General features: G+C 38.4%; 1 protein-coding gene across 3 annotated transcripts in view; it reads right to left on the reverse strand.

The window, feature by feature from the left end:
* The window catches only part of LOC131041373 (histone deacetylase 5), a 223,456-nt gene that overhangs the window by 143,438 nt on the left and 54,435 nt on the right, over positions 1-25,583 (reverse strand). For all 3 annotated transcript variants that reach the window (XM_059218409.1, XM_059218411.1, XM_059218410.1), the window contains 2 exons: positions 14,690-14,901; positions 14,505-14,569 (listed from right to left, as the gene is read on the reverse strand). In XM_059218409.1, the coding sequence (XP_059074392.1) occupies positions 14,505-14,569; positions 14,690-14,901 (277 nt within the window). The remainder of the gene's footprint in view (positions 1-14,504; positions 14,570-14,689; positions 14,902-25,583) is intronic.

Below are 25,583 nucleotides of genomic sequence, written 5' to 3' on the forward strand. Positions count from 1 at the left end.
TATATGAATGTAGCAATAAAGATAGGAATCTATGTAGAATATGTATGTATATTTAGGATCATTAGAAAGATTAAAGAATATGTAAATGAAGACGTAAATTATGGAATGGAAAACAGTAATGAATTATAAAATGTAATATTAATGTGATTATATGATGGAGGCTATATGGAAGAAATTCCTTTAGCCTAATGGAGGGATTATGATAATCCCTGGTAGGCAGTATATACTGAATATCTATATGCATATATATGGCTTGGTTGACTAAGTTCATCCAAGAAGAGACGGATCTGGCCAGTCCCCTCTGATGGACTTGGATGATGAGATGCATCATCCAAAGCAAAGAATTGACATATGGTCTTCCTTGGATAGCTTGGGTGTAAGAAATTACACCCAAGACAGGAATCGAATTAACCTTCGATTTCCTGGATGGCTTGGGTGTAAGAAGTTACATCCAAGACAGGAATCGAATAAACCTTCGATTTCCTAGATGGCTTGGATGTAAGAAGTTACATCTAAGACAGGAATCGAATCAACCTTCGATTTCCTGGATGGCTTGGGTGTAAGAAGTTACATCCAAGACAGGAATCGAATTAACCTTTGATTTCCTGGATGGCTTGGGTGTAAGAAATTACATCCAAGACAGGAATCGAATTCACCTTCGATTTCCTGGATGGCTTGGAACCAAGATGTGTTCGAAGAAGGCGAGCTTCACAGCTGCCTAAGGACATATCTTCGTATGGCATTCGTATCCTTTTTATTTTAAAGAATTGAAAGTAGTGTTAATTAAGTAATTGAACTTTAATTGCAAATTAAATTAGTTATGTATATATATTTTTGTTGTGTTCTAACAATTTGTTTTGCAGGACAATGATCTCTAACTAGTAGGGACATTACAAGAAAACAGGCGGATGATTTCCTTACTCAGTTTGTCCAGGCATATGATAGGACAACAGGGCTCGTGTTTAGAATCCAGTATTTAGAGGGAGTATGGGAAGAATTCCGGCCTATTCAGGAGAAGACTATTCCACACCTCAAGGCTTTGAAGAGGATTTCTAATTCCACCTTGGTCAGCGAGAGCATTGTGCAGAGTGGAGCGAGATACGATTTCCATGGTTGGTATTGTTCATTGGCCGTGAAGAGATCAACTTATGAGAACGCCCAGTTGAGTTGTATGGAGAAGGAGGGATTGATTCAGGACATTCATATGAAGATCCTTGCCTCAATTGAGGAGTTATCGAGTGTTGATGTTAGTGATGCTAGTGGTTTACACTTAACCGAATTAAGAGACAAGATGAAACTTATGTATTTTTGCCAATTGGACTCTTTGAAGAAGAGTCAGATAGATGACTTGGTCTCTTTGTTGATTCATGTTCATAGTTCGCAGAAGCTCATGCCAGATTGGGAGAACACTTTGGACACTTGCTCGGATTCATTGGACGTAATTGATTTGCAGCAAGATACCTTGCCTAGCATTTCCATGGAGGAGTTAGATTTTGTATTGGCTAGATTCTTGGAGTATGCTACGAGAGAGAGAGATGCAAGGAGGAATCCTCTAAAAGATTCCCTATTTGATGACTAGGTATCTTTTTATTGGGCCATATGTTGGTGGCACCATTTTTTATGTAAACCCTAATTAGGGCAATTCTAGGGTTTTGTTGGCATGATCTTGGTCGTTGATCTTATATCAATCCTGGCCATCCATTTTGTAAGAGACTCTATATATAACTCCTTGTCTCTCATTTGTAAGAGTCTTTTGTAGAATTGCTGGTATATGCTGCAGTTGTTTGAATCTAAATCATTCTTCAATTGTTGGTGATTTCGCTCTTCAAATGTTGTCTTTGCATTCATGGTTCTCAATTCCTCCAAGTTAGATTAGAATTTTTAGATTAGAATTTGTTTTCATGTTTGTTAGATTGAGTGAAAGATTTGTTGAATATATTTGTGTGGAATCCTTAATCCATACCACTAGCCTCCTGTCGTTGGTAAGTGCGCCTTCTATGGTCAACTAGAGATTTGAGTAAGCTTAACTTCAATTATTATGCAACCTTTGACAAGCATCAACTTGGATGGTGTCAATGTGTGATGGTAATAGTCTGAAAATCCTTGAGTATACCTTAGACGATTGCACTAAGCTTATGTCAATACCTGTTTGTAAGACCCTGCCTAGTTTGATTCCACTAGATTTGATCATCATTTCCTACATTCTTAGGCCTAGAATAGATTTCCTAAACCCTATTCCTTTTGCCCATTTTTTTAGTAAAAATTAAATCCAGACCCATATTGTTAAATTCTAAGTTGTTAGCACACCTATTCCACATATTTCATGATCGAAGAAGATAATCCTAACATTTGTGTAAGTCCCCAAGTGAACAAAGCAATTCACATCGACCATTGAGTTACCCACTCGTCAAGACCTGACATGTAGAAACCTTGGAATCATTTTAGTTGATCTTATCCTTAGAATCTGAGGTGATTTTGTTCAAGAGAGGGTAAATTACCTTGGTATTTTATTCTAAAATGTTATGTGCATTAAACACACATCAACAATACCCAAAGGTATTCTATCCTCTCCTGAAAAATCATCGCTTATCATATGGCGATTCCAATGTCTATATGTGAGAACAAGCGACTTTAGTGGGATAGCTACTTGGGTAGTGTATGCTGAAAATCTCAAGGGGGACTTACGTTTACAAATGTCTTTCAAGCTTTTGGTCTTAGATAAATTTGTCGATTTCATGCTCTCTCTTTTCCTTTTTTTTTTTGGATTTTCCGAGATTTAGGCTTTCAAAAAGGGGAAAAGGGGATAGGGTTAAGAAAGCTGATCTAAACCTACGAATTTTGGAGACGGTATTAACTAGGTGTTCTCGAGAAACCACACTTTGCTTCGCCACACTAAGGACAACTACACAAAGCGGGTGCAATCTTCAATGGGTTGTGCTTATGATCCAAGTTTTGGCATGCACAGGGGATAGACTCAGACTAACTTTGCACAATGAAATGGAAATCATCCATTCACCAATGTATGAGTAGAGATACACCATTAATTAATACTTATCAAATCCTTCATCCAACTCTAACAACTTTGAAAGCAAATCTAAATTAACTTCTGACTAATGTGTTGAGGAAATTGAAACCATGCTAATCACTCAAATAACAGAGATTACAAAGCCTTAAGAGAAAACGCACATGCAATGTATTATTTGAAAAATGACCTTCACGCAACAATATATCAAAAACCTCACACTCTCCAAATGAGAGGAGGTAGCCTAATATAGTTTTCCAGAAAACAATGAACGACCGAGATCAAACAGTGATCAAGGGCCCAGATTGAAAGCTACATAACCCTAATTAGGGTTTCCCAAAACTAACTACCTGTTAGAGCAAGCAAAAGAGTGACACGTGGCACAGCTGCTATTATCACTGAGGTAACTGTCCAGTTTCCTTTTTTGCAGATTCAATGTATCTGGACACAATGAGCCGAACCTCCTCTATGGTGACACTTGGCAAGTTGCTAATTTAGAAGTCGACCATATCCAAGTCATCGGAACAGGTGGCAAGAGTGTCTTCCCAGCCAATTGCTTGCGTCAGGAAATCTTCATCTATGCGCATGAAACTCGAAACTCTGGAGAGATCTTCCTTGAGAATTGGCCCTGAAACTTTGAAGAAGTTTCCTTGAACTTTAGCCCTTAAATTCTCTGCACTGCACGTAGATGCTTCTCTTGCACCTCATCCTGTTGCAATCTCTCAGTTGCCACAAAGAAGACCTTGTCTTGAATATCTTTGATGGTCTTTTCAATTTTTGAACACTTGGTCTCAGATTTTCTCAAAGATTCAACCCTTGCAACCAAAGGCAAAGTACCAAGAACTGAAATCGTATAGGTCACCGAGCTGGATGACTTTTCTGTTTACAAGATCCTGCTAAGAAAGTCCTTTGATTTCCTTTAGATGTGGAAAAATCCTCCTCCGAATATCCTCAATATCTTCCCAAGCTTCAGCCATGTCTCGAATTCTGCTAAATAAGGAAGATGTAGAGTCATGCGCTGCTATCAGGTTCTCAACAAGTATGTCAACACGTTCTGAGGCATCTGCAGTCCATTCTTTTACTTCTTGACAGTTGTCTTCGTGTCTTCATAATCTTTTAATAACTCTTGTGGAAGAGGTATGGGCGGGGTAACAAGTACCTCCTCCCGATCTATAGGTCTTGTCGAATGTTGAACATATCTCTTCCATTGCTTATTTTCATCTTCAACCTTCTTTATTTTTCTTTTTCCTTGGCTAGTCTTGCTTTGAGAGCGTTGCAAGAATCATCAAAATATTGGATCTCTTGGGTCTGAGTAGGCTTACCCAAATTCATAGTGGTGATTTTATAATCCTCAGGAGTGATGTTATCCCGTGTTTTGCCTTCTTTGGGTACAGCTACCTGCACTGGTCCGAATCATGCGCTATCTCTTTGAATTAAAGAGAATATCTTGGCTAGTTTGGGTTGTCTTATTTCAACCGGTTTACTCACCATAGCCAGGAATGTTGTTGTGTTCTCCTCTAAAAGAGCTTCCTTAGGACCCTTAGCCTTCATTCTTTCCCTCAGCCAATCTAGAATGGTTGATTGCTCCATCTTATCTTTATCAAATCCACCATCTATTTCTCCAGGTCCAGTAACTATACCATCAAGAAAAACCTCTGGAGGCTCAGGTTCTTCAACCTCTGTAGCTCTAGTAAAAACCGGTTCCTTGGCTGGATTTTGGACAGCCTCTCTCATTATCTCTTCAATCGAAGGAGAAGGCACTCTTACTTCATTACCCCCTATATCTGTGTCCATCTCATGTTCTTCAATTGTATTCTGGTCAGGCACAGCAGATGCGGCACTCAAGGTCGAATGACCTTCATTTGATTCACGTCTCCTACTTGTATCTCCAACAATTTTCTTTCCCTTGGCTTTTCCAAAACTTCCAGTAGGTTCTTTTTTTTTCCGAGACCCAACACTTTCTAGATTCCGAGCATTGCCTGAAGAAATACCATGGTTGGGAGACATAGAGTCATCCACTCCCATAAGATCATAAGAGCAACACCTCGACCTCAGCTCCTTTATTCTCTCACATGTCCACCATCTAGAGTATTCAACTACCGATCTCATAAGGTCAGCCAAATCTGACCTTTCCCCGTCTGCCCAAACAATCAAGGCAAGTGGCTCATTTCTTATCTTCTGAAAACCCAGCTGTTCAAGTTCAGGACTGTCTTCTATTTGATCAACGACCCTAAGTACTTATGTTGCTCTCACCATACTTAGGGGAATTCTCGACCAAAATCGTCTTTTGATTTCCAAACTATCGGCTGCATTAGCCCAATAATCCTCCAAATCAGTTATGTGTTCAAATACAATTCCTTCTACCTTCTTCATCTTACGGAATGGATCAAAGTTACTTCTTGCCTTGTATTGGTAGAAGGGGTACCATGCCAGCTCTTTTTCAACAGTGGCAGCAACTTGTGATGATGGACATGTTTCTAATCCATTTCCAATAGTGAGAGAAGATGTTCCTGCCTTCTTTTGCTTCTCTCTCTAAACTATCATGAAGTTCTCCAGTTGCCACACAACTTCCAGTAGCACAACTCGGTTGGTGGGATAAATTGGGAGTTTGTGGGGAGATCCCGAAAATCCCTGAATTCTGATATAGGTGAATCTTGGGTATTGGATATACCAATACCCAAATCTGCTTATGAGGTCCATAGAATCTTGAGAGAGTCTCTGATGTAATCCACCTTGCAGCGTTCGTGTGATATGCATCAAAAATGCTTCATTCACCCTCTTGAAATGTAATTTTTCTTCCATATGCAATTGGGGGTAACAATCGTAAACAAGAAACTGATTCTCCTTGTTTCCCACCTCTCCTCTACATGTGAGGCCTCTGTATCTATAAGTTCTAGCAAGGGAAAAGAACAAATATGAACTCATGTAGAAGATTCTATCCCCCTCCAAATTTCTCAGCTAGTTGTCCAAGTTGTTGCTTATTATCTGAGCCTCGTCAATCATCTTGACTCCATTCATTATCTCATTTATGAAATAATACATCCAAGGCTCAAATGGAGCGCCTTGGGGATTACCAATTATTTGGTTCAATAGGACAATCATGTCTCCAATATCCTCTTTGAAATATGCCCTCACCAAGTTCTTCTTTGACAACTTAGAGGCCCCCTTTCTCGGTTTGTCAAGCCATGAATGATTGATGATGGCCTCGTACTCCTCCATGTGGTCTTGATACATTTGAGTGGCCTCACATACACAGCATTGTGGTATTCTGGAATTCTAAAGGCTTCCCTTATGGCTACATCACTGATATTGTCCAGCACTCTTCTATCTGGTGCTATAAAATCTCTACTAACAGGGTTATAGTTCCTAGCATACTCAACTACCAACTTTGTACACTGCATAGTAGGGAGAAAGCCAGCACCATGCACGATGCTACTCCTCATCATCTTACGTGCAGTCACAATAGGCACAAGGCTGTCCAAGCCGAACATCCTCTTCTTAAACTCCCTCAGATTGATATGTCTGAGGTTGGTATCACTGGCATTCTTCCATTTCAACTTCATCCTTGTTTCAGGAGGTGCGTCTTTGTCAACTTGGAATTTCATTTTGACCGTAAAGTCTCCAAAATATGCAAACAGACAATTGAAACTTAAGTTAGAATCAGGATTTTGATTAAAATTTGGAGTTTTCGTGACTAAGTAGCTTGTAGTTTTCACTCTATTCTCACACTTAGTCATTAATTTGGGTTTTCCACAGTCAAATATTCTGAAAAAATTGTGAAAATCTCACACTTAGAAGATTTTGAATTCTGATTTCACCTCTAAAAATCAGATTTTGATTAGAATACTTCACTCAAACTTGTTTCGAAAGATGGAAGATCTTAGAATTTGCCAACAAAAATGAATTTTCACCTCCATCCAACTCAGAAGAATGAGAGAAACAAATAGAAAGAACTCAGAATCAGATTGAAAAACTCAGAAAATTAGATAAATTTGCTTCCTATCAATCTGATTTCTTCAAAATCTGCATGTGATGTTGAAGGAGAAGGTTGGAAATGCATGCCAACACTCAGAACTTCATCAGAATTACGTCCAACCTGCAAAAAGCTTCTGGAAATGTCCTCAAACCTGCAAGATAACTACTTCAACCTGCTCTTAACACTTAGAAATTCGAACTTTCTTGTGTGTTGAAATGAAAATGAGAATGGCCTATTTGTATTTAGAGTTGGGATTTGTAATTAGAAACACGCGATTATCTTCTAAGATCTGTTTCCATTCTCATTTCAGTCTTATCCGCTTTCGAAGAAAGTTTCTGTTTTCATTTATAGTTGCATAGTCATCATCCTTGAGTTTGAATTCTTCTAAATGCAACTTTCTATTTTGAATTCTAGTCTCAAAATCAACTCAATCTGCAAGATTCATCTCACAAGAAACTTTCTATTTTCAATTCTAAGTTGGAATTCTCCAAGATCTTGCTGACATCACTCAGAATATTCTAATTTTCAAACTTGGTCTGCAAATGTTTGACTTGTTTTGACCTCAATCACAAGCAGGGCGGACTTTGGAGAGTTTGTTTCAACTTTTACCAAAGACAGGGCGGGCTTTCTTTGACTTGCTTCATCCTCCATCATAGATAGGGCGGACTTTGTTGATTCTCTTCCCAAGTAGAGGAAGGCAGACTTCATTGATCATTATGAGCTTTACTTGCAGCAGGGTGGACTTTGTCTAACTTGGGCACCATTCATGTTGATCAAGGGCGGACTTCACTTGACTAAGGCACCATCTTCATACCCTTGGGCGGACTTGAATTGCTTCTCCCCTTCTTCTTCTTTCACATGGCGAACTTTATGAGTTTTTCCACCATGGGGCAGACTTCATCACATTTAGGAACTGCTAGCTGCAAAGTTGGGCGGACTTTCTTAACATTAGGTACCATGTGCAATGATAGGACGGACTTGAAGTTAGGCACTACAGACTTGCAGGTTAGGCAGACTTTCTCAAACATGTGCACTTTGCATTTTAACTTAATCAAGTTTCTCTCTCCTCAAAGCGGATTTCCTTGGTTCTTTCCATTCTTTTTCGGACTTCACCTAGGTTGTGCACCAAGGTGTGGGCGGACTTGGAAATACTTGATACCCTTAGCACACACCATGAGGGCGGACTTGCTTGACTTAGGCACCATCTTCACACACCTCTAGGTGGACTTTCCTTGAGTGTTACTTCCATAAGTTGTAGGGTGTGATGTCCCCGATATAATTAAATAATAAATCTAATTACTTTGTTGTAAGGCCCCAAATTTAATAACAAATCTTTCGGGCCCTTTTATTTAATTAGATTAGGCAAGTTTTGGTTGGTCGTGTCGGCCCGTTTGTAACTCTTCGGGAAGTTTCCCGGAGTCCATATATATGGCCATGTTAGTCATTGTTGTAGGTATGCGAATTTTTGGTATCCTTTCTCTATTGTGCAAATTCTTGTTGGAGTTCTGTTATCCGCCATTTCGGAGGTGAAAGATCCTCCCTATTTGGTATTTGCAGTTTCGGTGAGGTTCACCTCTCACCCTATTCTGTCTTTGTACTTGTTCCGGATCTGGCAATCTGGAACCTTATCATTGTTGAATCAAATTTTACTTCCAGCGTCATTTCAGGTATACATGCATGTTATCACTCAGAGTTCAATACTTGGTATGCGCGTAGAAGATCAATTTGTGAAACCGAAGGTAACCCATTGAACCACCATACCACTCGGCAGATCCTCCACACGTACGGCTTCACCGTGCAGCCACTCCTCCCTCACACCACCATACGATCTCTCCACCGTAAATCGTACAGCCCCCTTCACCGTACGGTCATTCTCACCACCGTACGGCCTACTCTCCCCACCATACTGCCTATGTGGACTCCTCCATACAACTTGCCTTGACACACCGTACGTCCTATTTCACCCTACCATACGGCATCTACACCGTATGACCTCCTCCTTGACACACCGTACGTCCTATTTCACCCCACCATACGGCATCTACAGCGTACGACCTCCTCCTCATACACCGTACGGCCACTCCTCTCCCACATTACAGTCTATCCACCGTACGATCTTTCCCTACCAGTTCAACAATCCCTTCTCCCTTGCCGGTTATACCATACCGTACAATCAGGGAACATTACATAGGGCGGACTTTACTTGTTCTCTTCCCAATTAGGAAGGCGGACTTCATGCCTTTCATTCCCTAATGCAAACTAGTCCTAGGCAGACTTTCCTTGCCTTATGCACTTGGTCTTCAAATCTCCCTCAAGGAAGACTTGGTTAGACTTATGCACCATTTACTTGCTTCTTATCTCACCTTAGGGCGGACTTCAAGAGGAACATGATTATACTTTTGCCTTGGACTCACCCCTAGGGCGGACTTTGAGAAGGTTTAGAAACCTTGGAGAGCGGACTTCATTGTTTCCTTGCACAATGATTTGAAGAGTAGGGCGGACTTTTTGGAGTTCATGACACTTATACTTCATCTTGGGCGGACTTTATCACTCATGATCCAATGCTATCCAAAGTAAGGCGGACTTTGTGAAGCTTGAGGTACCATTGCACTTGCACCTTGGGCGGACTTTTTCCAAGCATGTGCACTTTGGAGGGCGGACTTTCTTTGTTTCCTGACATAACATTCAACACCAAACACGATTAGCCAGACTAAGAGAAATACCTTGAAAACTTCAAAATTTAATAACTTCTTCAATTTTAGCCAGATTAACATGATATTTGAAATCCACACTCAGGTAACCCATCCGAAGCGCCATGACCCCTAAAATGTAGGAAATTAGCTTTTTGGATCAAAACTTGAAAAAAATTTATTGCGATCGATGCAGGACAGTGGTACCCGTGCAAATCCTAGGTCCCCACTCCGAAAAAGCAAAAAGCAGACATCCCTAAAAAATAGGGAAAACTTTCTAAAACTAGCCATCCCGAGGATCGAGCTAAAAATGCCAAAAACGAAACTTCCTAAAAAAAAAGGATAAAGCAAAAAAGCTACGTAACCCGGTTAAAATCCCCCGTCCCCGTACCGGGTACGTTTCGAGTACTTGGGGACGGCTAGGGGACGTCCCCCCGCCGTCCCCAAAATTGCAAAATTTGTGGGAAACGTCCCGGAAACTTGGGGACAGTAGTGACTCTCAAAGGGGACGTCCCCCCGTCCCCAATATGGTTTGGGGACGTCCCCCTGTCCCCTAACCGTCCCGGGGACGGCCGGCCGTCCCACTTTTCCCAGCACATTTAAAAAACAAAAAAAGACTCAAATGCTCAAAAAAACATTTTTTTATTTTATTATAGGTCTATAAAATTGGATTTTCATTAATATGATGGGTAAACCTGTCTGAATCACTTCCACAAGCACTTAGAAATACTGAGCAGCAGCCTGGTAATAAATTTCACAAACACTTAGAACGCGGTAGTGTGTAAAAAAGTGGTTGTAGGTCTGCAATATTGGACTTTTCACAATAATGTAAGGTAAACAGGTCTGAATCATAGCCAAAAGCACTCAGAAATATGAATAACTGCTTGGTATAGAATTTCACAAACATCCAAAATTTGTAGTGCATAAAGAAGCGGTTGTAGGTCATAATAGAAATGGAAGACTATCAAAATATCCTTCAACCAGAAATAAACAATGAACTACATGCAAACAAGTGTTGGCATATTGACAGTGTATTTTCAATTATGAATGCATATTGAGTATTGACAATGAATTCTAAACACAAATGTGGTATGTTAAGGTTCTATAATGTACATATACTTGCTTTATCCATGTTTTCATATGAATATAATGTATATATACATGCTTTATCTATTTTTCATATGAACATTTAAAATTTCACTATATATTTTAAATTTTCCCTATATTTTATATAGCCATCCCCTTTGCCGTCCCCCCGCCGTCCCCAAAATTGGCAAAAAAATTTGCCATCCCGGAAACTCGTCCCGCCGTCCCCTGCAATCTCCGTCTCGGAAACTCGGGGTAACATAGCAAAACAGCAAACTTTCCAAAAATAGAAAGTTGTCTGAATTCGTTCAAATCAATTGTGTTCTCCGTCCTTTGGCCTTTCTAGGCACTTTGATGGTGTCTAGACTCTGTTATTACTTGGCTTGCAAAAACTAACTTTCAATCCTTAAGACTCAAACCGTTCAAACCTTGACAGAACTAAGCAAAACTAAAGCGGAAGGCCACAGGACACTAACAAAAACCCTAGAAAGCAAGAAAGGAGAGGGTCCCCATTCTCAATGGGGTGATGTGTGAAAAAGGTCACAACACGTAGTTAATTGGATTTTCAATAAGCACAGCTTTTAGGTTCTGGTAAAGGAAATTGTAGAGGTAAGTTCACATTTTTGTTTATTTTTCCATTCTGTTTGTTTATTTTTGTTCACCCTTAGTTATGTTAATGTTTAATAATAATTGTAGTTAACAAAACTTTTAGTTGTTCTCCTTTGAGTTGTTCTCCTTTTAGTTGTTCTCCATTTATCCTATGATTGGGAATAAGCACCATCCCATATGGGACATGATTGATGATGACACCTTCAAATTCATAAAGCCCATATATGTACTTGCCTATTTCTTGAATCCGACATACAATTCTACTCAAATTTCAAGGCCAGTGAGGAGGTTCTAAGTGGGCTCTACATAGTCAGAGAGTGGATGGTACCTAATCCTCAACATGGAGGAAAGACAATCTCTAAGATTGCGATTGTAACATCCCTACTTTAGAATAGGATTTAATAATAAATAATAATAATAAAATTAAAACATAAATGAATTAAAAAAAAAAAAATTAAAATCATCTTCAAATTCACAAGCAATTATATGTACTTGCCTATTTCTTGAATTTGGCACACAATTCTACTCAAAATTCAAGGCCAATGAGGAGGTTCTAAGTAGGCTCTACATAGTCGTAGAGTGGATGGTACCTAATCCTCAACATGGAGCAAAGCCAATCTCTAAGATTGAGATTGTAATGCCCCTACTTTGGAATAGGATTTAATAATAAATACTAATAATAAAATTAAAACAGAAATGAATAAAAAAATAAAATTAAAATTGAAGTATAAAAGAATAAAATTAAAGTAATTAAAATTTAGTTAAGTTTATTGAATGGTCAAAAGGCATGAAATTAAAAGTTGTGACTCCCTCAAACATGAGGTATAAAAGGGAGAAGAGAATTTCATTTGAAAGGGGAATTATTAATCCATAATCAACGGTGCAGATCTGATCTGATTTGAATAATAAGACAGCAATGAGGAGACATGACCCTTTAAATGGATGTCTCTTTCCAAAGATGTGTCTCCTCAATAAAATATGAAAGTATAAAGGATATGGAATGGAGGAAGGAAGAAAGGGGTGAAGATAGGAATTAAGGAAGGACTAATGGAAAAAGAAAGGGATGAGAAGAAATAACGAAGTGACTCTTTCAAAGGGTAGAAGCAATGAAGGGTTGTAACTCTTTAGAAAGGTGGTAATTGTGAAAGGGTGTGACCATTGCAAAGGGCAGACATGGTGAAGAGGTGGGACTCTCCCTCACATTGGAGGATATAAAAAGGAGAAGGTTCTCATTTGAGGAGGACCATCCAAGGGAGATCAATTTGGAGAATAATTTATTATTCTCAAAGGGCAGCAATGAAGAGTGATGACTTATTTCTTATGAAGAGGTGTGACTACCCACAGTTGAAGATATATAGAAGAGATCAATTCAATTGAGAAGGGGCAATTGGAGGAATTGTCCATAAGGTTGAAGAAGACAAGAAGTCAATGGATCAAAGGAGAAATATCTGATTTCAGAATTAACAAGTGAGAAAATCAGCATACTTTGATATGGGAACCCCAAAAGGGGACATTACAGAGATCACTTGCACAAGGGGACCTCTTTCTAGGAGACATATTCAAGGCAGCTTGAAGAACTTAACACCAAGAAAAAGTCTAATAAGGGCATAAATAAAGTTGAAAAATAAAAAGAAAAATCTTTGTTTTAATGTTAATGTTGTAACTCAAAGTTGTACACTAAGAATAAGATTTTCTATTTTCATTTGAGATGCATGGTGCAAAATGTTTGGTGCTAAGGTACCAAATCTTCAAAGGATTTTAATTCATGTCTTGAGCCAATCATGTAGTGCTTCAAGATGCAAGTGCAATTGGAGTATGTTCAAGCACATACACTCCAAGACACACAACACGTTATCAATGCAAAGGTTGAATGGTTTTTTTGTGTGTTAATTATAATCATCACCTCTGTCACAAACAAATTGTGGGACCAAATTATCTCCCATCACTCTAAAGAAGGTTTATCCACAATTACATTAGATCACCAAGGTTAAGAATCCCATCTTCAACAAGGACCTTGCATCGATTGATCAAGCTCATCTAAATGTAGAGGCAGTAGCCATGGCAAAGGAGGATAGAGTAAGAGTAGACCCCTTGGTTGTCAATGTCACTAATACATAGGCAAATATAATCGTCTCATCACCATCGAGAACTTAGCTTTTATATTGGCACAAGTATTGTTGTACAACTATGGATGTTGGGACGAGTGATGCAACCTCTAATATTTGTTTTGATGCGATGAATTTCATACATTTATAAATGTTGGAAACACGGTTGTCGTTGCACCAAAAGATCGATCTGTTAATGCCCGATACAACCGCGAGACTTAATGAATCCACAAGAGATGGTTAAGCCATGTCACAAACCCAAGCTCTGCGTTGCACAGCACAAGGAGACCAAGGGCGCACACCTTACAACCCCCCCCCCCTAGCACAAGTGAAGGGTTTGAACCATGACCCAAACTTTGATACCACTTGTTGGAAACACGGTTGCCATTGCACCAAAAGATCAATCTATTAATGCCCGATACAACCACGAAACTTAATGAATCCATGGGAGGCGGTTAAGCCATGTCACACACCCGAGCGCTGCACTGCACAACACAAGGAGACCAAGGGCACACACCTTGCAACAATAAATATTGTTTCCTTTAACTAAAATCTATTTTTACACTCATGTGATTGATGTATACTTGTGTATGTGATCAAAGTAGCTTCTATTTTATTAAATTATTGTATGATTCAATGTTTATTTATTGAAAAGTGCATAATACGAGTTTTAAATCCCCAAAAATCTCTATATTTTATGTTTTTTTCAATTTGTCATGTCTGAGCACTGAGTCCGAGTATTATAACACTAGTTTGTAGTTCCTGCATTAACTCTAGAAGGATCCAATATTAAGTTGATAGGAACTATTCAAGACATCAAATATTTATGCAAGCCTAAATATATCATTTCCAATGGTAATGGGTAAGAAACATAAAAAACTCAGATGTGTGTAGCTGACATAAAATGGAAAACCAACAAACGACCTTAATATCAATGTAGTTTACACATTTTGGTACCAATACTCTTCTAAATCAATTGCATCACTGACTATTAGAATAATTCCATAAATACTGACCTTATGTGTCATAAGTGAATAACCATAAGGTGTAAGCCGGCATCCACCCAATGGGTCGCCAAGTGCTGATAATAGTATTGAATTACAGAAGCCAAAATTAGAATACTTCAAAACTAGAAAAATTGTATAAAAATTTACAGTAGCAGAAACCAATTAGAATAAGCAATGTCTCTGGACAAACAAACCTGCATCAAAACCTCCAGAAATGAGAATAATATCTGGGTCATAACTCTTAGCCACAGGAATCAAAACATGGTCCCAAACTGCTAGATAGTCTGCATCCCCACAGTTGCCTTGTTTCCAAGGAACATTAATATTGTAACCTGTTCCAGGTCCTCCTCCAATGCTTTTATAATTGCCATCATCTCCACCCGGATAGAATGTTCCTGAATCAAACCTGACAAAAGACAATTACACTGGATTCAATCCATTGTTTCCTAGACTACGTAACCATAAGCCCAAAAAGCTTAACAAAAATGCCTGTTCTAATCCATGATTTGTTAGGCAGGTATTTATCCAAACACTCTTTATTGATATCAGGCCAAAAAACATATAGATACCAAAAGAACGTGAAGCCATCTTACAAAATGCTCTATAGCTTTTGTCTTCTTGCTTGTCAGCAGTCTGGCATTATCAATGATCAGTAGCACTTCTCAGCCTAGATTTGTTTCTGATGTGTTTAGTAGCACTTGTGAGCAATATTCATTTTCGTATTTTTCTCAGAAGCACTCTCAATTAACAATGTCTGACAAGAGAAAAGAGCAGAAGGAAGGCCTTCTGACCAGCAACGCCCAATGCAATTTTGGTTTCCATTTATACTCAGTCTGATTGACATTTTCACTTACAGAAATATGTTAAGATAGTTATGTATTCAATAGCACTTGGTGAAAACTGATTCAAGTGTAGCAGTATAGAGAAAAGATAATACAAACAATGTATAGAAGCATACAAGTGAAAGAGTAGAATCTCAATTCTCAGTTAAAACATGAAAGTTCACAACCCAAGGTGATAACAATTCATTAATGGGTTAACGAAAAATAAAATTATCAAAAAATGTAATAAAAGAGGACAAAATAATATTAAAACCTTTAAAAACTAAAAGGGAAACCATGTAGGCAGGCCTAGGTTTAAAAATAGCAACAAAGACATCTCATTAGAGTTTTAAAGGGAATGCAGGAGAGCCTTAAAAGAAGTAGTTGCTTCAAGTTTACTTTGAAACTCTCTGTTGATGAAAACACGGTGTTGAATGGAAACTTTAGGAGCACCCATCCAAACACAATGAAGAATATCTCCAACTTTAACTTTATGCTCCATCTTATAAGCAATCTCAGTGCCTCACAAATACTTGCCATAAAGAGTTTTCCAATATTGAAAATTCCAATCAATCATCAGTAACACATTGAGCAGTAAGAGATCCCCTTTGAGCGAACAATATCCCTTCATTTGATTGGAAGATGTATCAAGATTCTAGATGATCACCAAGGCTTTGCAAGCTTAAACCTCAATATAGCGTGCACTTAAAAATTATTTGGAGCTTTCGCGAAGAAGGATTCAAATGTAACAATACACAGAAAAAATAATGCAAACAGTATATAGAAGTGCAAGCAAAAGACAAGAAACTCAATTCTTAGTAAAAACATTTGTAATAATAAACCTAAATGTGTTTTGGACTTTATGTCCCCTTCAACAGAGTGAGTGAATGATTACAAATAAACAAGTGAAACACCTTTAAATAGGTTTCAATTACATATTTTTATTCTGTGCAAGGTGAGCAAGGATTTAGACTACTCAAAACATCATGAAGCATGTGTTAGTACCAGGAGGAATAGCTAGTTTAAGAAAGTAAACTACTTTGAACTTTTCACCCTTGAGCCTTATTGCACCTGAACAAAACTCAACATTCATGCTACATTTCCCCATTTGTTAACACAATTGATTGTCAATATGTGTAAATCCAATGCAAGTTGTTGTATCCCTGATCAAGTTGTAATATTGTTGTGTCATGGTCTACTTCTAGACTAACAACTACCACAGGTTGGCCAAGGTTGCAGCTATTCTAAAAAGAAATTATCATCCAAGATTGTCGATCGTGCGACAAACGAGGGATATGAAAATGGCTAAGCTTAAGATAAGTGCATTTTTCATGTGGCTAGGGTAAACCAAAATGATGCCTTAGACCGATAAAGTGATGACATTGGCACATTTCTCTCCCTTGGCTCAAGTCATGAAGAATTCATAAAGATGGCACATTTTTCCAAGGGTCTAACCATCATAAAGTTAAGCCACCATGATAAAATGAGCTTCAGTCTTGTAAAGCTCTCCCTGCCTGACTTGTAAGCAAAAGTGGTAGTAAGTGAATAAATCTTTGCCCAAGTGACCTAAGTGCACTAAATGGCGTAAGTGATCACAAATTCTACTTAAGTGTATGGAAAAGTAGCAACATCACTTAAAACTTCTGTCTTCACTCAAGTAGCCCAAAGTTCCAGCTTGGTTGAAATGGGTCATAGTTCTGCCTGGGTTTAAATGACAAAAAATTCTGCCCTTAAGTCAAATTGACATTAATAAAGCTGGGTGCACTCCCATGATGGTTCAACCATAAAAAATCTTCACCTAACACAATAAGTTGGCTCAAGTGATACAAAAATCCACTCTTAAAAGCCTAAACACGCTTTTGTGAGGGTTCAACTATCTAAAATCTCCACCAATCCTTTGAAAACATGGTTTAATTCCCGCCAAATTATGAAAACGGGTTTAAATGCCATAAACAGAAAAAGGCTGTGCCTAATGTTGAAAGACATTCTTTAGTGGAAAATGCAGGTGTATTTAAGCACCCAGACTGCCTTTGAAAAGTTCTAGGTGATATACATGATAAAAGGAGCTGCATGGCAAAAATAAGCAGAGTTTTACTGAGGAAGATACCAGTTTCAGTATAACATCTCCTAATTTTTGAAAAGCAATTTCAGCAAAGATTTGTCTGGTGTGCAGATTGGTATTCAAAGACTGAATCAAACACTTAGGGTTTTATGTATGTTGCTGATTTGTGGGTCTTTGCCAATAATTAGAACATGTTTCAGCCATTCATAAGAAGAAAATTGCATGTCTTGCAGCCTTCTTCATCACAAACTTTTATGGCAGCTTCCACATATTTCTTGATAGTTTTTCTCAAGTTGTGGATAAAGGGTTTGGCATAGCTTCATTTTAGGCTTTAAATTTCAAGTTTTCATCATTTTCAAACTCTAGACAATCGCATTTTAATTTGCTGATCAAAACAACCAATTAGGATTTCAACTTCTACTTTTAGTCATTTCAAAACCCTAAAAGGCATCTGATAAAACTCATCAAAACAAATTGATGGAGTTATCAATGGATTCATGATGGTTTGTGGTTTCAATTCTTTCAAAGATCAATCAAAGTTATTGAAAAATAGTGGTTTCAAAATCCCAAACATGTGCAAAATGCTATTTTTAGCAACTAGTAGGGTTCTATTTTTAAAAATGTTCCACAGGGATGCACACACACACCCCCCCCCCCCACAAAAAACAGAACCCATGTCCCTTGTAGGGGGACATTTATGAGACTTTGGGACTTGGAAGAAATGTCCCCTCACAGCACCACCACTTCCGCCACCTTTGTCAGGGACACTGTCAGGTCGCTTGCTATATGGCACATGCCATGACATATTGATTGCAACCTTTAACTTCGTGAAAACTAGTTGGCCTTTCATGGGGCACTCACAGAGATGTTATATTCCAGATTTTGCCTTGAAGATTTCAATTCACCTCTATTTTTATGTAAGGATGGCAACCCTTTGAAGATTAGGTTTACAACACCATTTTCCACCACAAATTTGCAAGGATAACATTTGTCATTTATAACTTAGTAAGGGTTTTCGTAAACTAAGAAGTTACAATAAATGCTAAATTAAAATTAAACATTTTTTTACCTCGCTACAGAGTGGCCCCCCTACAAATGCAAAAATTCAAAAAATACTGCTCACTCCACCTTCCTATAACTCTGTAGCTTATCAAGTATGAGATCTTGAAGGTTCTCTCATTAGCAACCAATCTCACAATATAGGTGTTGATTCCAAGCATAGCCTTTGCATCTACTTTAAAAGAAGGGAAGAAATAAAGCTTAGGTTCAAATAGTAGGCAACAGCATGAATATGTTGGAGTTGTCAATTCCGCCTCTGATCAATAATGCACCAATGGGCATGAAGATTGCCTCATAAATTCTTCAAAGCCAGAAGTAGAGGTATCAATCCCTGACAAATGGATACATGCAGGAATTTCTAGCGAACTCTCTTGTTGATGATCAGGAGGCGGCTCAACTGCTGAAATAGGAACGACATTCTAAGGAGACTCTTCCACTATTATGTCAGGAGGAGAAAGAGGCATCTCAATGGAAACTGAGGAAGGAATCTCATGAGGTGAGTCCGAAGCTAGAGACTTAGGAGCATCATCTGATTGATGTCCTTCTTCTGGATTATCAGGATCGATCACATGAACATGAAACTGGGACTTTTCCTTTCCACAAATTGTCACCTCCTCAGGAGGAAGCACTATAGCCCGACTAACCCGCAATTTGATCCTGGTGCCTGAAGATGATGCACCTTCCTTGTTGTCAATCTGAATCTCAGACTTACGTCCAAGAGGCCCCATAGAGTCATCTTCTTTCCCAACCTTGATCTTGATGAGTCTAACACCATTACCTTTGAGCCAAATGTTGGTGTTAGCCAGGATAGGCTGAAATCTTTCAAGAATGGATGTGCATTCTTTATGCGACCCTTGGATTAAAGGAAGTGGGGCTTCCTCAACCCCTCGTGAGACGTACTCTAGATCGAGCACATGACCATCATCGATCATTCCTTGCGGAATGTCCACCAGGTTCAGATCAATAACCGGCTCAACAATAAGCCTACAGTAGTCCATCTTGAGAACCTCCATTTTTGTACGGAGATCTACCCAGATATCCTCAATACGATGCACGTACACGAAGGACTTTTTGATCTTTTCCTTCATACCCCAGTAATCAAAATCTGCCCTGGACTTAAACCTTTTGAGTTTAATCTCTTGCATCTCAGTCTCCATAGCTTTGGCTTTGACGAATGTGACAAGAGAATACCGGCCAATTTTCAATGGGTTTGTTGTAGAAATCCCCATTCTGACCTTATGTGTGACAGATTGATGAGCGTGCACAACCATGATCTGTCTTCCCAACTCCATAAGAATGATCTTATCAGTCGGGTATCTAGGGAGCATATATGGTTGCCCATTGTAGCATCAAACCCTCACATAAGTGAAAGTTGGGAATTGAAGAAACAAACATACTCATTGACTCTTTCCCATGCTTCATCTGACACCCTTTTGTTCTTTAGAGTCTTGTCAAACTGGCACATGAAGTAACCAAAGAATGCATCTTGAACTCTTCTGAAATGTAATATGCTGGGTCTCAAAGGCAGCTGATCATAATATTCCCACACAGGTATAAGTGAGCGGTCACCCTTGGTAGAAAGACCACGGAAATGTCTGAGTGACGCTGCCAAATACACTAAGTATGAAATCATGTAGAAAGTCATGGTGGTAGGGACTGCGGCAAGTTGCTCGCACAAAGCATCATTGATAATCTCTCCCCATGATATATGATGGGATTGCCTTATGAACATGGTAAACTGATACATCCAGGGTTCAGAAACATTAGAGTGTTCAAGACCCATCATCCTGTTGAGGAGGGTTATGATGTCTCCAATTTCCCACTTAAAGTCACAACGGTACAACTTAGCCCACCTTGAGAAGGCGGCTCATGGCTCATGAATCCACCTGTTAATATGACGTTTACAGTCCTTTTCCCTCTTGACATAGTACTCGGCTGCACTATCCTTTGAAATTTCCATATAAAGAGGTGTTGGTGGTATTCTGAAGACTTTCTCAATTGTATCTGCATCAATGCAGATTGTTGCCTCACCATCATAATTTTTAATGGTTCTCGTCTCCTTGTCAAAGCGATGGGCGCAAGCGTGAACAAATTTAGGTTCTAGGGCAGCCATTGGAAAAGAGGATGCGTGATGGATATGGCTGTCCAACAACCGCTGCATATTGCTATCCTGTGGATCCTCCACTCTCTTGACAAATTCTGACATGTCCACATGCCCTATCTCCATGTCTTTTATGTGATCCAAAGGAGAGGAAACTTGTGAAGGTGAAACTTCATTCTAGTACTTATCATATTTATACTTCATCTTCTTCGGAATAGGAGAGGATGGTAAATCTGACATTGAAGGATAACCTGGTATACTGCGATGAAGACTTAAAAGTGTTAAGGCAACATCATAATCAGCTGCAACTAACATTTTTCCTTCTTCAAATGGGAAGAATTCCAGCCCTTGCACTTCACGAATTTGTGAGAGAAAGATGGAAAATAAATGGGAATGGTGGAAATTTGACTTTAACCGATTTCGGATCTTGGGGAGAGTTTTACAAGTATACAAGTTGGGAAGAATGAAGCAATCGGACTTTTAAAACCCGAATGCAAGTATACTTGTAAAACGGAAAATGGAGAAATGAGTGAAAAATGAGATTTAGACTTGTGGGAAATGACGTGAACGGAAAGTACGGATATAAGCAATATGGATGGATAAAAATAGGAAGGTTTTGGGAATGTCATTTTCAAGAAAATGGGAAGAACTTTGGACATGCAATCCGGTTCTAAAAACCCAATTTTGGAAGGATGGGTATTTTTCATCTTTAAAACTTGGAATTTTACTAAAAGATGGTTAAATTCTTATAACCATAAGGGAAGATCAATTATTTTCATCCAACTTGTAATCGGGATTTAAAATCCCAAATACAAGTAAAGAGGGAAAATGGGGAAGAACAATGCAATTCACAAATTGCTTTGCAAAGGGGAAAATCTCTCTCACAAAACCGATTTTTGGGGCAAAACCAACATATACACAAATTTAAAACTAGAAAGGAAAAACAAGAAGACAAGAAAACAAGAAAAGGAAACAAGAAAAGAAAAGAAATCATACCTTGTTTCAATCTGAAATGCCTCTTCAAAAGATGATCAATCTTTGAAAGAAGGGAAGAAAACTCTTAAATAGAGACTAACCGCATTCCAAAACCCTAGCCACGTTTTTACCAAAATGCCATAGGCAGCAAAATGTGGCACCAAATGCAAGTTTGTAGAGCCAAATCGCCAAAGAGGAATCACACCTAAGAGTCCCAAAGAAAAAGGCCTAAGGGAGAGATGAAAACGTGGCACCATAACCCCCCTAAAACGCAGCCTTGGAAGGATCACGTGGAAACGGTTCTTGCAGAAAACAAGGGTTAAACCGTTTTCCAAAACAAATGCAACGTGTTCTTCAACTCACATAAATCGCCTTGCAACAATATTGCCTCCTTGCTCCATGAATCTCTCCACAAAAATCGGGAAGAATTTGTGACAAAATTGTCTTAGGAGAGGAAAATCGGGTTCTTGGGAAACAAATACAAGTTACATTTTACATGCAAGAGAGAAAATCGGGTTTTTATTCTCATATTACAAGTTTAAAATGTTACTTTTCTTTCAACAAGGCAAAATCAGGTTTTATAAATCCAATTGCAAGTTTAAAATTCTTCTATTTACACTTTATGGAGCAAATCGGGTTTTTTGGACACAATAGCAAGTTTAAAATGTCACTTTATTCCATTTCTAAGCAAAATCAGGTTTTGGAGAGAGATATGCAAGTTACAATAACTTGTAAAGGGGAAAATAAAATCCCTACAACAAGTTTTAATAACTCTACACATGCAATAGGGGAATAAAATCCCCATTAGAAGCAAAAGACACTAAAATAGGGGTTTTACAAAAGAATTACAAGTGACTTTTAAATATGCAATTTAAAATTAACTTGTTACTTGTCCAAAAAATCCCTATTATGACTTAAAAAGCCAAAAAGCATCAAGGGGGAAATAAAAAGTAAGTTACAAGTTCTTTTTTCAATAAAGTGCACTTGTAATTAGCCAAAAATTTCCCTACAAAGACTAAAACAAAGAAAATCATTAAAACTTGCAATTCAAGGAAAATTTCCCACCTGCAATCAGGGAGAAAAAACCCGAAATTGAAGGGAAGACATAGCAAACTAACCCAGAATGCGATGAAATTTGAAACATGGTTCGAGGATGGACTGAGGATTAAGCCAGTCCAAGGGCGAAGCAAAATTATGCCTCGGGAAGCATGTCGTAGAGTAAAATTTTCATTTTTTGACAAAAGTTTTATGTAATGGTCCTTCATTTTTTAAAACAAAAATGAGGACAACAGAAGCTGCTACTATCTACCGGCATACGACAAATAAAGCGTGTATAAACACATACAACCCAAGGCCAATTACATTCAACGGAAAAAGAACAACTAATGAGACACATAGAAAATCTTACAAACCACACAAGGCGGAGTCAATTATCATAATATAACCTCCTTTGCATGCACTTAGAATGATAAAGCTGGACCGCAACATAACGTGGCAAATGAGCATCTCTCACTTAATCTAGGTATTTTGTAGTCGCTACTCAGTAGCAGCCAGCCCATCTTCAATGTAAAAAACAAATGTGGTTATGGAAAGCAGGCATTGCATCAACAATTGCATTCACCACATGATCAAAGTGGTGTTATTTATATTGCTAACAGAAATTTTGAAGTTTCCTGTAGTGCTTCTAAGTTCAATGTGCTTGACAAGCCTTTCCTCCATTGCTATCATGTTGGATCAACATCACTATCCCCACGTTGAACAGCTTCCATTTTGCCTCATGGGTTAATTCAACCATTTGACAATACATCCAAAGCCACAACCACGACACTCACCTCTGTCCTCCAAATTCATAATTCCAATGTTCCTATCTCCCAATTAACCAAGAACTGGGACCATGGGAGCGTCTCTCTTCAGAACCAGCTTTTGTTGGATTTTAAACAAAAATAAAGCAAATAATTAAAACATGATTGCAGAGAACAAACACTGGAAATGTAAACAAGCTTGGAGGAATGAACAATTGGCAAGAATATACAAGCCCCAACCACATGTCAAGCGTGTTGGATTTATTTGTCATTGATGTCATGTGTTTTTTATTTGTATCAAGGTTTAATGTTTCTGAGCTTGCCATATTTTTCTAGTTCATATGTTGACACGTTGTATCAGAATGTTTGTTCGAATGTTTGTTCGAATTTACATGTTTGTCTATTGCAGTAGTTGCTGAAGTTGTCTTTTCTAAAGACTTAACTCTACACGTGTTCGATTCTATCTGTTTTGTTTAAGTTATGGGCTGCGAAGGTTTGATTCCCACTTGGCAGGAGTTTTCATTTTATTCGACACTGTGCTGTCAGACCTTGCTGGGATTTGAAACATTTTCTTTGTTAATGCATTTCGGAAAGCTTCATTCTGAAAACGGTTTTGTCAGAGTGCTGCGTGTTGAAAGGGGAGTGCACCGTTTTTGTTCAGCTAGGAATATTGGGTTGCCAAAAGGATTAGTTTGTGTGATTATAACGGCTTCAGATGAAAGTGTTTCTATGATGTTGTGGTTCAGATTTTCTTGAAAAGGATGTGTTGAAGACTTTATGAAATGAGTTGGTTAAATGTGTGGCATAATTTCTTAAAAGACTGATTCCATTCTTGTGTTGCATGCGTCCGTGCTGTTAGACAATAGTCGATTTGGAGAATTGATTAATAAGAAGGTTTGCCAATCCTTTCGACAGATGGCGTTTTTCTAAAAAAATGTCTGGATACGATTTTTATGTGTCTTGGCTGTTAAGGTATATGTCTGTGCCAAGTTCGTATTGTGGCAGTTTTTATTTTTAAAACAAAGTTCGTATCGAAAAAATGGATCGATTGGAATCGTATCTCTTAGTATGGAGTTTTGTATGAAGAAAAAGCGTTTTGTTTTGAGCTGTCGTGTATAGGGTAAGCCGTTTTTGTGATGCTGGCGTGTATAGACAAAAGACACGGGCGTAAAAAGTATTTTATTATTGATGTTTGTATGAAGATTTTTGGTGAGATAAAAAAATATATGTGATTTGGGCTGAATAGAAAGTGTTGTAGCTGTGTTCTTTAAAAAAAATCGAGTGGTAGATATAGATACATGCTGTGCGTTAATGGTAATTATGCGTAGAAGTTGTTTTCTAGATCTTCTTTATGGCAGTGAAGTACTTCTATAGATGCTGGAATATGTATAAAGCTGGTTCTGTGAGAAATGGATAGGTGATTTTTCTGAGAAGTGAGGGGTAATTAGTAACTAAGTAAGGTGGAATTGGCTGTGTAGTATGCACCAAATTGTTCATTTTCAGATATATACACAGGCTGTCTTGAAGGTTCCTTGGAGAATGCAAGTTCAGAGTGATCATACAAATTCTGTGTGAAACAAATTGGTTATCTCAGTCCATACAGTGCAATGATATTTATTCAAAGTTATTTCTCAGTCCAAAGAAGATTGATAAGAAGAGTTGATGTGAAGTAAACTATCTTTTGTATTCTCCAAGTCTCTTTGTTTCAAAAAACTTATTAAATCTGAGGTTCAGAGGTTGGTGCCTTTGCTGGTTGAGGTTGGTGCCTTTGCTGGTTGAGGTTGGTGCCTCTGCTAAATGGAGTTAGTGCTCTTGAGAGTTGGAACTCTTGTTTTTGTAAATGGGTTGTTGCCCATAGTTAATAATGAAAGTTTTTAACACCATGGTTTTTAACCTGAAAAGGTTTTCCACGAGATAAAATCTGAGTTAGCTTGTTGTTTGTTTGCTCTTCTCTCTTTGTTTGGATAAATTGGATAAATGTTTTTTTGAAATACTGATTCACCCCCACCCCCCTCCCCTCTCAATATTTCTGTTTTGGTTTTCAAAGCGTAATTGCGAAACCTTTTCCAATGAGGAAAAAGCATACACTTTGTAGCATTAATACCATGTTGCCGGGAATAAAACACGCCACCTGCAATCGAATTCAGCAAATGACATTTGCTACAATTGAAATAACACAAGTACTTTTGCTTCGTATGATTTGACAGGAGTTGAGCATCAACCAGTACCACCTGTCCTTAACAATCATTGCCCAATTGTTTGATATGG

Source organism: Cryptomeria japonica, chromosome 3 (genome assembly GCF_030272615.1).
Source record: "Cryptomeria japonica chromosome 3, Sugi_1.0, whole genome shotgun sequence".
NCBI lineage: Eukaryota > Viridiplantae > Streptophyta > Pinopsida > Cupressales > Cupressaceae > Cryptomeria > Cryptomeria japonica.